General features: G+C 37.0%; 1 protein-coding gene across 1 annotated transcript in view; it reads right to left on the bottom strand.

Moving 5' to 3' along the window:
* Nucleotides 1-18,691, bottom strand: part of LOC149773278 (uncharacterized) — a 185,454-nt gene that overhangs the window by 79,723 nt on the left and 87,040 nt on the right. The window contains exons 7-8 of the mRNA XM_089946503.1: nucleotides 13,882-14,178; nucleotides 4,143-4,478 (exon numbers count right to left, since the gene is read on the bottom strand). Of these exons, the coding sequence (XP_089802629.1) occupies nucleotides 4,143-4,478; nucleotides 13,882-14,178 (633 nt within the window). The remainder of the gene's footprint in view (nucleotides 1-4,142; nucleotides 4,479-13,881; nucleotides 14,179-18,691) is intronic.

Genomic DNA, 18,691 nt, shown 5'->3' with positions numbered 1-18,691 from the left:
CTCCAGGAGTGCGCATGTAGATTCATCCTAATCTGTTCATTTATTATCCCATCATGAAAATGTATGCAATCCGGGAAATCGCCATGTGACTCATCTATCAGTCTGGAAACGCTATCGATAACAACAACAAAAGAATCACCTATTACCTGCATATAAGATGCGGAGCGTCCTCAGTGGCAGAAAATCTTCACCTATAAATCGAGTATGAAACACATTCTGAAAGCTATTTCTGAACAGATCCAAAAACACCAAATCCCCAGTGATCTTTCAATAACATACTGCCTAGTTGTGTTAGAAACATCGTTTTTCATTGGCTATTTGACTCGCACATGAGCAGAAGGGTAAAAGTTGGAGTTCATTTTTTTTTTTTTTTGCTAAACGGAGTCATTATTTTTGTATCGAGACCACTCTTTATTCCAAATTCCCATCTTATCCTACTTTTTGCAAAGGCTCATCTGTCTGTTTGCAGTTCATACCGGTTTGTCTTAGATCTGAGACCAAAAAGTTTAAAATCCTGGCCGCCATGCATAGCCTATCATATGCTGAAAAATGGCGTTAAACCCCACAACAACAACAAGAACAACAGTTATTAGTTCATTGGTAGAATTGATTGTATACGATCCAAATGTTCATATGTGTAGGATTTCACATGGTTATATGAAATAACTTCCTCTGTTGTTAGGACAATACAGATCATCGTGCGTTAACGATAATTACCGAATTCTGTATGATTTTGTAATGTTTGGATAATCTTATAGTTAAGGAATGCCACGAGTTACGTTTCTTCTGAATTTCATGCAATAGTAATAAAACATGTAGTAGAATATATAAATTAATACGGTAATACTTAGTAGTCATTCACTTGGTAATTTAAGACTTGCCGCTGGAAAGCGAGGTCAATGTCCTACCATATTAAGTCAGAATTCACTCAGTGTGTGGATAGCCACATGCTCTGAATAACTTTAAGTGAACTGTATGTACCTTTAAATAGTAGGTATACAGTATTATAGGGTAAATTTGTCCTTTAAGGAACTGCTTTCTGAGAAAAAGATGAGACAGTCCAAAGACAGGAGTACGAGGAAAGAAAGAAAGAAGGACGAGGTCAGAAAGAAAGGACCAGGAAGTCCATCAAGGGGCAGAACCTAGAGTTTAGGAAAGGTGAACTAAGAGACGTTGATATACGGTCAAAGTGAATGAAGGTGGTGCAATCAATCGTGGACACTGCGCTCTTTTTACCTCTCGCTATGATGATGTAATAAATCCAAATTGGACAAACTGTTAAATTCTATTTATATATTCCAACTTTAATTGGAATTGCCGGTATTAATTTGTTCTAATTAAATTTGTTATTTTCTTGTCAAAGGGGGCTCATATTGTTTTATTTCTTCCCAGTATTCTCGCTCAGTTCTCTGTTGAAATTCCATTCTTCTTTCACTCTCGCCAGGCTATAATATTGAGGAAGGTCATCCTCTGGATAACGCCAGCCAAACCCAACTAACCACCCCTCTTACTAAGAGGGTGACGTTACAAAATCACACACTCTACTGCTCATATGCTCAAGCTGGAATCGTTTGCTAGCTAGGTTCACAAAAAAAATTACTTTGAACAAAACAGGATTTACATGCAGTAATTTGCCGCTGCTAACACAACAATGTCATGGCAGGTAGTTGCCAATCCAGGAGCAAACTTCCCAGGCTTGTGTTTGTGGTGTTTCAGACATGTGTTTGACAACACTGGTTTATCTCGCATTAACTTCAGGGTCAATTCCAGACAATATCCAGAGCAAGAACTTGAAAATAATTTTGCCGTCACAACCAGAAATTGCTCATGTGCAAACATCATGCTCATGGAAGCCGTGAAAATACCAGGACATGGATACAGGCATGCAGGTATTGCTGAACGATTTTGCCAATGTGCATCCCATTCTCCATTTTGATGTATCTAAACATTCCGAGCACCAAAGATTCACCAGCCAATATTGAAATCAGGTGGACCATTGCCAATCCTGGTGCTGAATATGCATATCGGTATGCGTTGGTGGCATCTGACAGATTCACGACGTTGGACGTGCTCAATGGAAAAATGAACATCATTGTACAGATAATGCCTAAAAAAACAAAAGTAAAAAATCATACCACAAAGCAACATGGTAGTTCTGTAACCACAACTGATGGTTCTATTGCCAGAGGTACAATTCAATTCATGAAAACAATGGCAACAAAAATATTTGCACCAGTTCTTGCACCATTAGGACTGCGGCGACAGGGGCTATAATAGACATGTCATCGCCTTCAGTTTTGGATTTCTTCAGAACTTGTACTGAATTTTATTTAGGACTTTAAATTACTAGGAGATCTGTCTGTAATTCATGGATTATTTTGGAATTTAATTCGCAATACCGTAAGTTCTTTTACCTCATTTTCACTATGTATTCTAGGGAAACAAATTATTTTGTTAAATTGTACAAAGCTTATTGTCTTTCACTCTTTTCTGATACTTAGTTTAACCCTTTACCTTACAGAGCATAGTTACAAAGTGCAGCTAAGTCATCTGAATTTGATAATTTATAAAAACTAATTGCTGCCTACATCAATATCAGAGCCTTTACCTAAGTTATTGACTCTTTCATAGTTGTGATTCTAATCGTGAAACCTTCGTAAGTACTGAATGAAATCCGCAACCGCCATTTTGGAGAGTGGAAATTACGACCCAGTTACTTTAAATAGCAGATATCGACCAGTGCATAAAAGTGACCACGTGATCTGACGTAATTGTCATTCGCAGAAATGAATGTAGTATCTAATAGGTGGTTTTCCTGGAAGGTGGCGCTACAAAAACCGACTTAAAATGGCCGATGTTTACAGCAGACGTCAAAAGGCGCTTCCATGGGAATGTAGTAGAGGCGTCAAAAGGCACTTCCATGTAAATGGAGTAGAGGCGTCCAAAGACGCTTGCATGAGGTAAAGGGTTATGAGCAGACTCATAACAACAATTTCTTGAATTAGTTCAGATCAAAATACCTTTGCCTCGTCATCACACTCAACAAGAATGTGCTTCAATGTTAGTGTAAACATTCTGGTCAATATTTCTCTTTGACACACAATCAGTACAATGCCACCTGATTCCTTCAATTTTGTTCAAAACAAGTCAGCATTCTCCAGTAGTGGGTTTGATGTTTTTACGTTTGTGGAGTTTTCATTTCATGAATTTTGCCAAGTTTAATGAATACTATGTAAAAGTGTTACTGATGTTGAAAATTGTACATGTTCCTATATAATTCTCTGCTGGGGAACTGACTATGTTTTAATAGCATCAGCTATATACTTGCATTATATTGTTAGAATTCTTTCATCCTATGTCAAAGTTTATTTTAATTAAATGTATACAATTTTTATTGTGAAAATTGCATACCCCTATATGAGATAGATTAAACTAGGAATTTTCTTCATCTTGCTAGATCTGCAATAATAACTGGATTTGTTGTCTGTTTCTTATGTCTTGTGGTTTTGTTGGAGTTGGAATAAACCATCCATATCAACCCTACCAGCATGGTGATAATAAAAAGAGGAATGTTGTATTCAGAATGACAATACATTTAACAATGAATTAAAAACTGATGAGAAAAATAACAGGCTAAGAGAAGAAAATGCATGCACTGGGCTTTCTTCTTAATTCAATGTAAATGTTTGTGATGAGGTTCTGTATCTGAATTAGATGAAGATATATAAGTGTATGGTCTGCCACTATGGCTTCAAGGACCTAAATATAAAATTTAACTATAATGTGACATGGATAGGCATGAGTAACAAAATATCCTGTTGTTCTAAGGCAGAAACAAAGAAACTAAAACTGTAGTATCATTTGAAATAGGTTCTTGGATGCCAAGAATTCCCTAGATTGTTCAGACCTAAGCTATTCCACCAGATGCAATATAAAGAACAATAATTTTCCAGGCAATCCCTGTTTTTAATTAACAAAACTATTCATAATCTTAGTTTGTGACATGTAATGACTTCCAATGGCAATGTCCTAGCCTTGTCTTGGCATGTAGTGATGGATGGTCTGATGGATGGATGGACGGACAGGCAGGATAGACAAGACAGACAGACAGAAAGACAGACAGACTTTGAGAAACAAATTACCTGAGGCAATAAATTCAAACTGCATAAACACAGGGCCCAGGTAATTGGAAAGCTGAAGTGTGTAGTTGCCAAAATCTGTTTCTGTCACATTTTGAAAATAGAGTACTGCCACATGTCCAGATATCTTCACTCTCTTGTTGTAGAACATCATGCTGATATTTGAAGGTAGGATGTATATGGAAATATCTGATGTATTGGAAATTGCAAATGAATTAAATTTCTTAATAAATTTTGGTGTCTCTATAGAAGTGTGGCTGTAAAAATGGATCTGTATATTTGCTGATTTGAAAGGCTCTCCAGTAAATGTTGTATGTGTTTTGTCTATAACCGGAAGTCCTGAAATTATCAAGGAAAATATCAGCAGTAAATTCATTTTGGTACAATCTAATTAGACTGGAATAGAAGCCATAGGTAAGTTTCAGTAAGTGGGCTATACAGACCGTAAACTATTTGTGTGGCTAACAAAAAAAGCTAATTCTAGGATGCTCCTTCTCAAAACTGCCCGACAGTTTGAAACCATGCCCTTTATAAAAAAAAGTTATTTTTCAACAATAACAACTCTAACAATATGTGAGTCATTTCATTTTTAAAAATTTGTAAATTACTGATACCTGGATGCTAAATACTGAATTGTGGCCACGTCTGACTCTTTATAAATGCCTGCTTCGGCATATAAGGTTTGTCAGGTATTACATGTGTATGAAACATTGGTCACCAATGGTGTAATCCTCAATCATTAGTAATTTTTTGTTCAAAAATTGTCTACAATTATGTATGTGATTCGTAGCTGCCATCACCTGGAGGAGTACAAAGTGAAATATAAATAGTAGATAAAGCATAAATGAGCACAAAATGTGTAATCTACATGTCTTAATTACAATAATCTGTATGAAAACTGTACATTTATTTTCTTGGCTATCCTGGATCTGCAGCCAGTTGAAGTTTTTGTCAAATTTGGGAAAATTCTATGTGGATTACCATTGGAATTCAAATACAAAACATATTTACCATAATTCATGTAACTTTTTGGAAATTACAAAATATTTTGTTCATAATAGGAATAACTGTATGTAAAAGCAAATTATTATTTTTGGGGTAGTGACTGTATGAAAAATGAAGGAATCAAACCTGAAAACGATCTTGTTTGCTTTTGTTGTTTTCAGCACATGGTAGGCTATACACAAAATGCTAATGCCCACCGTGAAAAATCACAAACCAATTGTAAGCTACTTGCAGATTTTATGAAACACCTAAATGCCTATGTTTGCCAAGTGAAGTATTGAACATACATGAACTGAGGTCAGATGTTTGAGTGATCTGTAAGGGCAAGCAACTCGGACCACTTAGCCACCCTGGGCCTATCCCAAAAGAAAAATCTCTGAACTACAATACCTGTTGAAATAACCATAGCAAAATAAGCTTGTACAATTAGCAGCTTCATTGTGGTCATGCACGTTACTTTTCCTATATACAGCAGTTGCTTATTAGTAACTGTTAAAACACTTTCTCTATTTCTTAAGTTTTTTGCTACTGGTAATTAAGATATAAAAGTTACATGCTGCCCATATTCTTACAGCAACATTAACCTCCTGAATCTAACTACAATTAACAACAATGGATTATTGTTATGAGTGAATGTGTGTGAGAGAGAGAGATGAATGACATTCGACAGATAAAACTATAACTCTGTGGTGGTGTATAAGATAAATGTGGTGTGTTATGTTGGTAATAATGAGAGCACACAAGGGATGGGTTTTTTTGTGGTTACTTGGCTGCTGTGTTCTTCGTTTACAATATTTGGGTGACAGATTATATTCCATTGACAATAAACACCATTGAATAAAGACTTCATCCCCATTTTAATTATGCTGTCATATCATCATAAAAAGAGTGAAAAGAGTTATTACATGTGAAGCACATATAATACATTTCTAGCTGAAACCCATTTACTATAGCTTTGATTTGTCAGCAAATTTTCTGTCTAGGTAAGTGCAGAGCAGTCAGGGCCAGATTGAGTGCAAGCAACCCACTGATGAGATATAATTATAATAAAAGTCACGCAGGTCATGAAGGCATTCAATACCGATGATTTCAGTAATTGGTGTTTCATGGGCTGACTAAGAATTTCCTGTCTATACGACATAGGATGAACAATTTGATAGCTCACAGACCACTCATAACCAGTGGGTACCTCAGATGGCCTGCAATTTCTCGTAAGGACCCTATTTTTCAGCAAATAGCAAATTGGTACCTCTTTGGAATCAGCATCACGAATACCCCTTGGAAGCAAACTGGAGATTTCAAATTATTTTTCCTATTCAACGACAAGTGATTGTAGTTTGTCACCATGATTAGAAATGAGAGAATGTATATTAAAGAGAGGATCACAATGATCAATACCATTTGATTGATCAATGTCCGGAGCAAAAGTGACCTCATCAAAAGTCTGACCAATAAATGTGTCAGTTTTGGGAAGAACTGCTTAACCAACATCATTCTCAAGGGCTCATTTTGCCATAGCTCTAGTAACTGCACATGTCAGGTGTAAATCAGGGATTTCATTTTCAATAGGACCAATTTTTTGATCCAAAATTGGTTTGTCGGCTACAAGTGGATTAAAATCCTTTACCTCATGTAAAAACCTTTGGACACCTCTACCCGATTCGCATGGAAGCACAGTTTGATGCCTCTACATCCCAACGAACAAATTCATGACTTCATGAACATTCATGAAATGTTCATGAATGTTCTTGAAATTCATGATCAGTTCATCATTCTAGCTCATTAACAAATATTCATGAAAGTAAGTTCCTCAACTAAGTTCATGAACACTTCAAGAATTTTGATAAATCATGTACTTGAAGTTCATGAACACACTGATGAACTTTTATGACCTATTATATCTTTAAAGTTCCTGCAATGTCATCAGCTTGGTTCATGAACAATTCAAGTACTTTGATGCATAACCAAGAAATTTCTAAAACAATGTATGTGTAATTTCTATATCATTATATTCATAAAATGTTCACGAAAATTCATCATACAAACTTCTCATAATATTAGTGAAATAAAGGTGAATATTTATTTTTAAATGAGATCTTTTATTCAATACTTATGTACTTAATTTGAGTAGCTCTGGATTAATATGGGAAAGTATTTTTTGGCCAGCATGAACAAAATGTATTTTCTATAAAAGCTTTCAATGACTCTGTTCTTATGTTTTTGTCCATTACTGTCATAAACTGCATATTTTATTGACATGGTCACTGGTCGCCAATTTGCCGTAAAAACTGAAATATGTAAACAACAATTATCCTGACTGGATGACTGTGAAGGAAGACATGATATGATTGGTTCATCTATGCGCTAGATTTCAGCAGCTGAGCCTCCTTTTCCCCTACAAACGAAAGAGCACGCAAACGATTCTGCAACAAGTAAAAACCTCAAACAAAAACCGTCAACTCTTGTGGAATGCACAGATGTGAATATTTTTAATATCCTTTCTTTTAATTAAGTAGAAGCGCAGAGAAGCTATTAAGAAGAATATGAAGGAAATGATTTGGTGAGAGCAAACTTAGGTGGAAAAGTGTATCCAGCCAGGATCATCAAAATTACGGTATCTTTTTCTTGGTCATTCATGATTATTTCAGTGGAAGTTATATGGATATTTTATTGGTTTTTATATATCATCATATTACTTTTAATGATACATGATTTGTTTCAGACCTAATTTAAACTTGCTCTTCGAATTTTAGAAAATCACTAGACATTATTTTCGATCTCGATACCATACTCGGTATTGCATCTACAATAGGAATTTAGATGTTCAGTATCATTTTCTTTTTCAAGACATCAATATATCTATGATCTGATGTAATTTGGTAAATTAAAATGAAAACTAAACTAGTTAATGTGTTAAATTGTACACAAGACAGGTGCAAATAACATGATGAAACCGGAAGCAGCTATAAGCAACATGCGGATTCAGAGTGGATGCATTAGTGACATTATGGCCTATACCAACAAGTCTAACATTTTATCAATGTAAAATGTCGAAAGTTTTTGAATGCACGAAATAACTGTTATCTGTACCGTTATATATATACAGATAAGGTTATTTAGTGTAAATATGTTGTCAAATAATGTGCTAAAAGCTGTAGACAATGTTGATCAGAGGTTATCTATAATTAACTAACTTTATCTTTCTTTCAGATCAGGCAGCAGAAAAGTAACATTATTAGAGGATGTAGTTTGCATGGCCAAGACTGAAGAGACATTAAATAGTGACTGCTGCAGCAATGTTAAAGATCCAAACAGTAATCGGATGGAACAGTTTAAGTTGCAGATGGAGACATTCAGTAGTGACAATGGACAGGATTTGATTAAATTATAGGCCCTGAACATCTTCACAAAAGAGTTATCAGACAAGTCAGTCTCTGGGGAAAAGGATTGGTCAAGTCAGGAGAAACCCCAGTGGAAAGACAGCCCCTTGACAATGAAATATGCTCCAATAGTTGATTGAACAAACTGCCCCAACATCTCTTGAAAAATTTTCAAAGAAAAGTTACAAAACATACGAAAAGTGTTGCTAAGGAAAAGAAAGATTATCGTCTGTCAGATTACATGTTCTTATTGCATATTAGAAAGTTATCTGAAATTAAATACCATTTTAAGTTAATATGTTACATTTTATCCTGTTTTAAAAACCCCAAATCTAAGGTTACTGTATGATTCAGGATGAAATGGCTTTTTGTGAGTTAGTCAGATAATTTTTTTTTTTTAGGAACTGTTCATGAAGTCATGAATCATTCAGGAGAAACTTTGTTCATCATAGTTCATAAATAGGTTCATGCACTTGTTCATGAATGATGACCTAATTTGTTAACTTGTATGAACTGTTCATGAATTCATTTTATGAATATTTCATGAACTGTTCAAGAACTGTTTGTGAAGTGTTGGTTCAAGAACAGTCCATGAATTCATATCCCCTACAAAATGATAATGAATAATTCATGAACTGGCACGAACTGTTCTTGAACTGTTCACGAACCATTCATGCAAGTTCATCAAAGGTTAATGAACTATTCATGAATGTGCATGACTAATCATTTTTAGATCATGCTGGTTCATGAATTATTCATGATCATTTCATAGGGGTGACACTATTTTTATGGAGGTGCCTTTTGATGCCTGCTGTAACATCAGCCAATTTGAGCTGTTTTTGTAGCGCCACCTTCAGGGAAAAACCCCTATTGCATACTACATTCATTGATGTGAATGACCATTACGTCAGATCACATGGTGAGCTCTAGTCCTACTCTGCTATTTAAAGTAATTGGATTTTATTCTCCACTCTCCAAAACAGAGTCTGCAAATTTTGGTGAGTACTTTCTCGAGTTCACATAATTAGAACCACTACTTTGAAAACTATAATAAGTTTGACAAAGGCTCTGATATTGATGTAGGCAACAATGAGTTTTTATACATTATCAGATTCAGAAGATTTAGTGATGTAGACATAGACAAAGAACATGCAAATTGCGAGTACGAGAAATGACAGCTATGGTTCATCACACGGCTTCCACTGACTTGACAGTGAATGAGTTTTCTCAAGATTTTAAACCACATACAAAATTATTCCATGAAAAATAATTACACAGCTATACTGATCAGATTTTACTCTTAAATCTTTCTATACATAATAGACGTTTACCAAAAACGTAAAATGGTTCAAATTAATATTAAACATAACATATACAGCTACACTGCTTAACAGCTAACAGGTAGGCCTTTGTGTATTGTGTCAAATAGGTAACATGTGTTATATTTATAGTGCACAGCACTGTGTAACTTTGGTATATGTATATCAACTGCCTACAAAGCCACACACTCTATGAGGTAAAGGATTAACCACAACTGTTAACCACAGCCTTATCTACAGCTAAGTCATCCCTACCAACAAATGGACATACACAAAGGGCAAAGGAGTCACTGGTCTGAGAGTCAAAAGACCTGAAACTAAGTCTGATGACAAATTAACACAACAGAGAGGAACATTAACAAAGCTGCATTCTACTAAATCAATAAGAACACTTTCACTAGAAGACTTCTCAGATAAATGCAAAGTACCTGACCATAAAATACCCTGTCTGTTAATATTTTAATAGGAATATGATGGGTAGAATTAATAAGTGACATACATGAATAGGTCATAATTCTCCATAACAAAATCATAATGTGGTTTACTTGACGCAACAAATGTTTCCATTACATGGTTCGAGACCTTGACCTCTTAAAAATAAGAGCATTTGGTCTTTATTCTGTTGCTTTTTTTTTAAATTATAGCAGTCACAAATAACGTGCCCTATTTTCTTGAAATAAGTGGATATTGGAAGATATAAGGATTTCTTGGTTTTAACAGATGTTTGATTCTTAGAAGTTTTACCTGATTAAAATATGTCAGTCGACTGAGATGGTTTTTTACTAAACATCTAAGAGATGGAGACTTATTGACAAGAAATAGTCTTCCATTGCACAGGCAGCATTTTCCAAACTGTCTACATGGTGTTGATCAAGGTAAGTCTTGACATCAGTATGGTTACAGTTCTTGAACTCTTCATCTAATATAAGTTGTCTAAATTTGTTACAATCTTTTTCAATCTTTCTAGATGCACAACACATATTGATCTTTTTCTCTATCAAATTCAACATGGGTTTTGCAATTTTTTTTTTTTAGCAATTCCTAAACCTCTGTCGATATTTGTCTGGTACCAACTCAAACCCTTCAAGACACATTCCTTGACCAAATCATAATCAGCAGTTGCTTCTACTGACAATGAAGTATAAACTTCACGAACTTTGCCAACAAGTATACTCTGTAGTGACAAAGCCCAGTGTTCCCTTGGTCTTTTTAAATTCTCAGCTATATTTCAAAAATGAGCAAAATATTGATCAACATCATTTTTCTTTAAAAGAGGGTACTATTTAAATATTTTTCATAACATCAAAACCTCAGTTTTCATAAGTAGAGTACTTCCTGTTTGCAGGTTACAATTTTTAAAATTTCAATTGCATTCCCATTTCTCTTTCTTCCTCTTGTATTTGCAACTTCATCTGCATCTCTCTTTCTTCCCTATCTCTCTTTCTTACTTTTCTCTTTCTCTCTGTATTTCCATCCATTTTTCATTTGCTTATCTCTTCTTAATGCATTTGCAACTGCACGTTCATTTTCAAGTTAAGTTTTCTAAGCTCCATTTCCATGAAATATCTACCTGTGACCATGATATTGATGACAAGACCTCACAATCAAGAAAGCCACACATGTAGTGGCAATAAGCCTGTACACAAAATTTCATTGAGAACAGTTAAGTCAGCAGAATGGAAAATATAGCTGAAACTGAAAAATACTGGTCTGTGACCTTGACCTTATAGATAGGATCCATCAATAATTCATTAATTCTAGTGGTTAACTACTGTATATACTTGCGTATCAGCCTGTTCACATATAAGCCACCCCCCCCCCAACTGAATAGGTACAAACACTAAAAATGTACACGACCCGCATATAAGCCAACCCACAAGTCTAAGGCAACATCACAAGATGCACATGATAAGTTCTAAATGCATTTATCTAGACAAAGTTACAGTAGCGAAAATTACACATATAACTCTCTCAGGGTTGGCATATGATTATGACATAGAAATGGTATAAGTTCATAAATTTGTTTGAAAAGTCTAGAAATTTATTTAATTTTCTGTTTTCTTTTTGTTTCTGCCTAATTCAGATTTGTGTATAACTTGAATGGACAATGAGAAGCATTCACAGTTGCTGTAACATTAACGCTCCCTTTTGACTCAGTTATTGGTTGTTTATGTGTTATTGTATTATACTCTTTATATCAGTACACCAGTAACTACGTTTTTATTTTGCCCTGAAATTGTAAATACCTAACTTATTAAAATGTGATCCCAGTATGACAACAATGAACAACAATAGGGTTTGATTCAATCAGGCTAGTGAGCATATTTACATAATGACACCACCGTATGTGCATTGTAGGCTTGAACACACACTAAACTTTAATGATATCTCCAAAAATACAATAATGATGTTTCAGAAATAATGCTTTGTAATTTATGCTAATACCATAAAAACTGAGTTGTAGTTTCCATTGATATAAGCGACCTTACATCCCGTTTTACATCATCATCATCACTGGCGACTCAGTCTCGGAAGACCATGCGAATAGCGCCCTTGGGGTGTTGTCTGTCTCTGTTGGCATCGTCTGCTGTGGCTGTGCAGGCCCATACGTGAGTGACAGTCCCTATTGCATTTGGTGCAGACATACTGGGAAGTCTGCGTTACTGTGGTTGCTGCCGCGTTCTTCTTTCTCTTACGTTTCTCTGCCGCCAACTGGCCTCTCCTCGCATCAGTGACTGATATGCAATTGTTTACCGTCAGTCTCCAGGTGCCTCGGTCCTCGGCCAGCTCTCCCCAGCCATCGGGTGAAACGTTGCATGCCATCATATCCCTCTTGCACAAATCTTTGAAATGGAGCGAGGGGCGTCCGACTCTTCTCATGCCAGTGGCCAGCTGTCCATATAGGATGTCCTTTGGCAGCCTTCCATCCTCCATGCGTCGAACGTGACCCAGCCATCGAAGGCGGTGTTTAATCAGCAGGGAGTACATGCTGGGGGTACTTGCACGCTGCAGGATCTCACTGTGTGGAACACGGTCTTGCCAGCTGATTTTCAGGATGCGTTTTAGGCACCGTATATGGAAGGAGTTGAGCCGGCGTTCTTGCCTCATGTAGGTACTCCAGGTCTCACTTCCATATAGAAGGGTGCTGAGAACGCAGGCCTGGTAGACTCGGACCTTGGTGTGCTCTGTCAGCGCGTTGTTTTCCCACACCCTCTTCGTTAATCGAGCCATAATGGTGTTTGCCTTTCCAAGCCTTCTGTCCAGCTCAATATCAATCGAGAGAGTGTTGCTGATGGTTGACCCTAGGTAGGTAAAGTTGTTGACTGCTTCCAGGGTGACACCATTGATTTTGATGGAAGGGGCAATGGTGGTATCTTGCACGCTGACATTTGTTTTTTTCCAAGCTGATGGTGAGACCAAACTGCATGCAGACAACAGCAAAACGGTCTCCCAGTCTCTGGAGGACTTCCTCGATGTGGGCCACAAGAGCTGCGTCATCTGCAAAAAGCATCTCCCTGATAAGCACAGCTCTCACTTTGGTCTTTGAGCGCAGTCGTGTCAGGTTGAACAGCCTCCCATCGGACCTGGTGTGTAGATATATGCCATCCGAGGACGTGTCAAAGGCGTCGGACAGGAGCAGGGAGAAGAAGATCCCAAAAAGTGTTGGTGCCAGCACGCAGCCCTGCTTCACACCACTGTTAATTGGGAAGGAGGTTGAGGAGGATCCATCATACAGGACTGTTCCCTTCATATCTGCATGGAAAGGGATTATCATGCTGTGGAGTTTTGGGGGGCAACCAATCTTTCCAGCTGATTTTCAGGATGCGTTTTAGGCACGGTATATGGAAGGAGTTGTAGTTTCCATTGATATAAGTGACCTTACATCCCGTTTTCCAAAACTATGATAATCATGCTAATATTATGGAGTGAAAGGCAATGTTTTTAAACTATCTTGTTAAGTGTCATGCAACTCAAAAAGATACAAATCATCTGACAGTCTGGGACAGAACTAACTGCCACAATAATAACAGACCTTACCTTGAACTTCCACATGGCTGTAACCCATCCGATTTATATGACCATCCAGACCAGTAATGTAGTTGTCTACACTACAGATGTATGTGCCCATATCTTGGATGTTGATGTTAGACAATGCAAGAGTGGAGAGACTAACTGTGTTTACTCCATCTAATCTCCTGATCTCTGTCTGTCCAACCATATGTATCCATGGATGAAATGTGTACTGTGGTGGTTCTCCCTGGGGTACACACATCAGGACTGCAGTAGAACCAACTACAGTAGATCCTGATACATTAACTCTGACATCTGGGGCATCTGCAATAAAGAAACCTACACTTTGATGACTACAAGTTCACAAGTCTGATACAAACAAAAATATGTACAGTAGAAAGTTAGTCCAATGTTTTAAGCAATGTGAATAGATATTGTGCATAATAATCTTTGAACATACTTAGGTGTAATAATCGATTAATATTTTGCCTTGGGGCATAATTAGTCACTAACACACTTTTAGCCAAACGATCATTCGGATGCGGAAAGACTGATCTATAAACAATATATTTGTATTTCAGTCTGTTAGAGTTTGTCAATAAAGTATAAGACCACCAATTATTTTACAGCAGAGAACTAGTATACTGGTGGTATAATAAAAACCAAAGTACTATATATTCTGACATGCACATTATTGGCCAAAATATCCATGAATTTCTTTCCATTATTCATTTCATAAACTTTCATCTACTATAGTTGAAAACATATTTTATTTTATTTTTACATGCTGTATTAATTTCCTAATGGTAAAATAATGTATGAACTTTTGGTTTACGACTATAAAGTACAAATCAAGCACTATGTTTAATAGCAAGAGGCTCATAAAAGACTGATTATCCGTTATCAAATTCTAGTAAATGGAAACATGTTCGGTTTACATCCCATTCTAATGCAGAAATTCTTATTTAAAAATATACCATTTTAACATTAAGTCCTATGGGAAATGAACAAATGGTCCTATTAGATGGGGTAGTGTGTGTATTCAAGACAATGTGCATCTCTGCATTCACTGAACTGACTGTTATATAAACACTCCAGAGACAAGTGGGCAAGATGCAAAAACAGACTGACAAGCTAATAACTGAGAAGGTTAAATTAGCTGCCCAGAGAGAAACCTTTGACTATCAGCAGACATTCACAAACCATTGGTCCTAAACCTCTTTCTCTAAGTAAAAGTGTGCAGACATCTGAAGTATTGCCAAAAGAAAACCCAATGCAGTTTTCCAACTCTGCCACTGACTCAGCCAGAACTGATAAAGTTAAGAGTAATAAAGCACCATACAGACTAACTACATCAATACAAATTAAACATAATGCTTTGTCCTCTGCCAGCAGAAATAACATCCTCCAATTGGATTTCTTGTCCAGAAGGGCATTGTGAACAGCATTATGGGTTGCTGCCCAGTCTCAGGCATGCTTATTACCATCTGCATGAAGGCTAATCCCTTCAACATCACAATCATACAGGCGTATGAACCCACATCTATAATGACAATGAACTGGAGAATTTATATAATCAACTGCAAGACGTGATTGACAACTCACCCAAGATGGACATTTTGTTTGTACATGGAGACTGGAAATGCAAAGGTGGGAGCTGACTCATAGAAAAACTGGCAAAGCACTTTTGGACCTTTCTGCAATGCAGAAACAAATGAAACAGCACTCAGGCTCTTGGAGTGTGCCCCCTACAACAACCTTGTGCTAGCTAACACGTTCGTCCCCCACAAAGTATCTAAAAGATGGACCACAGCACAGTCCAGATGAACAACATCACAACCAGATTGACTACAACTTGGTGAAAATATGATTCAGCACCGGACTGAATTATCACCAGATCATGAAGTTTCCCAGAAGCAGATATCGGAAGTGATCATGATTTATTAATGACAATGTTTCACCTCCACCTCAGAATAATCAGAAAACCAAACCAACCATGAATCAAATTTGACCTCGAAAAACTGAAAAATTAAAAAAGTCACTAAAGACTTCTTAGCAAAGATAGGTGGTAAATTTGCACCTCTGATAACCCTGGACAATCAAGACACTGACCTAACTCACTGGCAAACATCGTAGAGCAAAGACACCTTGGGTCACAACAGATGTCCTTAACTATGTGACAAAAGAAAAGAACTGATAAAGGGAAAAAGAGATCATGAGGAGCTAACAAATACACAGAGATAAACAACATGATCAGGAAAAGCATGAGAAAGGCAAAGGAGTGCTGGATAGAAAGACAATGCTGTGAAATCGAAGACTGTCTGAGCAGAAACAACAGCAAGAAGGCACAACAACTGATGAATGATCTCACAAATATGAAACAGGAAAACTAATGCCATCAAAGACAAATCAAGAAAATACCTCACAGAAGATCAAACGATCCTCAAACGATGGACAGAAAACAGCTCAGAATTATACAATCATAAAAGCCAAGAATATCCAACAGTAACAAATTGTCTTCGGGGAGAAGAAATTGATGACAACCCCATTCACAAGGAAGCAGAGACTGCAGTTAGGATACCCAAAAAAATAAAGTCAGCTTGTGATGACAAGATACCAGCAAAGCTTATACAAGTAGTGGGGGAAAAGAATATCACAGTACTAACAAAAATCTTCAATAACCTATGACAGACATGAGAATGGCCCACCACATGGACTCAATATTTGGTCATCATCCTTCCCAAGAAAAGAAACCTATACAGTGTGACCCTGCTATAACACAGTAGTTGGGAGCCAAAGAACCCGACCGCGTTATAGACCGAACTGAGTTATAAGCAACCAGGTCAGTTAGCTAAAGAAAATTATGCATGTACCCAAAAACTAATGCGGGGAGGAGGTGTAGGTAATAAATGTGGGCGGTAAAAAAGTGCTTCATCGGCACAGTTACCATCTTAAATCGATGCATATTAAATGGGAAATACACCTGTAGCGAAAACAGAGAAGACATAAATAATAGTTTACTTTATTTTAGAGAACTACCAATTTGTACATATACGTGAATACTGTTTATATATACATGACTAATGTATAGCATGAATCGTATCAAAACCGTGTAGTCAAACGCGAACATGTACATTGAATCCACAATAGAAGTGATTCCATCGAAAATATGCTCACACACAGCTTTAAAATGTTCAATAATTTTGTCATAGGTCATGCTGGCCTGAATTCAATGAGAAAATGTAGCACAGTCATGTAACAAATGACGAAGCACATGTACCTTTCAGTACGTCCCAAGTCGGTAAATGTTTGTTTGCGTTTTAAGCCGCCATTGGTAGTATTCATAAGCATAAACGTGTTCCCTACAAAAAGAAAACTTTCACAGCAGTTAACGTGTTCCAGTCACACTGGAAAATGCAAAAATCCATCAGATTCCATCACTTTCATTTAAGTCTGGTACTGACTTCCTTTGATGAAAAGTTTTGTTTTACTGAAAGATTGCAGTTGGCTTTCTTTGATGAAGGGTTCATGCGTTATTGATGTCACCGCTAAAGGAAGGCCTTGAACAACCAAACAAATGCCCATTTCTTATTGCGGCGGCAAAATAAAATAATTGTATTGCATGATTGAGACCGATTTTTTTCTCCATTTGCTGAGTATGTTTTCATAACAATCGGTGCTTCAAAGATAATCTGTTTCCTTTGAAATTTAAGCAAACTATTTCAACTGGGTTCATTTTTAAAAAGGAATTGGCCATTCTCAACAGACTAAAGCCTCAAGCAGAGAAAACTATTGCTGAAGAGCAGGCAGGCCTACAAGCAGGAAGGAGCACCACAGAACAAATCTTCAATCTAACACTCCTTTGCGAGAAATACCTTCTACAGCAGCAAAATCTCTAAAATGTCTTTACAGATTAAAAGAAGGCATTTGACAGGGTATGGCATGCAGCCTTATGGGCAACTATGAGGAAGTAGAACATCAGCTCAAACCTGGTGCAGGTTGTTGAGCACCTCTATGACAAAGCTGCTAGTGCTGTCATCATAAATGGCAGCAGAGGAGATTGGTTCTGAACAACAGTTGGAGTCAGACAGGGATGTATACTGTCATCTAAACTCAACATTTTCCTGGAAAGGATCCTGAGGACAATGTCAGCATCAGAGAACAATCATCAACCTTCACTTCACAGATGGCATAGCAGTATATGAAACAGAACTGGTCAAATTAAGTGAGCGCCTTGGCACAACCTCCACAGTATGCAGTATGGAGACTAGCACCAAAAAGAAAGAACAAATTGATGACAATCAACACCAATGGCATCAGAACAAAAACAAGGTCATTTAAAAGAAGCAGGAATCAATCACAATCTTCAAGTACAGCTGAGGGTTCCTATTTTGCAGGATTGCCCAGACAGCAGCAACAATAACAAGGTTAAGATCAATTTGAAAGGACACGAACAGTGCTCTTGGTTCCACAATAAGGCTGATTTGCTCGATTGTCATATCCATCTTTATGTATGCTTGTGAAACATGGACACTCACATCAGATCTACAAAGCAGGATTCAAACCTTCGAAATGAGATGCTACCACAAGATCTTGAGCATCTCATCCATTGACCATGTAACCAACAAAGAGGTTCACAACAGGATTCAACAAGCCATCAGAACCTTTGAAGACCTCTTGACCACTGTGAAAAAGAAAAAGTGGTGCAGTCATGTCTCAAGATCACCTTGACTGGCAAATACAATCTTGCAATGCAGTGGGAGGGTGCAGGAGAAGAGGCAGACAAAAACAAAGGGTGGGAAGACAACATTAGAGAATGGTCAGACATGGGCAGACC

Source organism: Sinohyriopsis cumingii, unplaced genomic scaffold, assembly GCF_028554795.1.
Source record: "Sinohyriopsis cumingii isolate HCF-2022 unplaced genomic scaffold, ASM2855479v2 utg000695l, whole genome shotgun sequence".
NCBI lineage: Eukaryota > Metazoa > Mollusca > Bivalvia > Unionida > Unionidae > Sinohyriopsis > Sinohyriopsis cumingii.
This window is presented reverse-complemented; position numbering and strand designations above follow the sequence as displayed.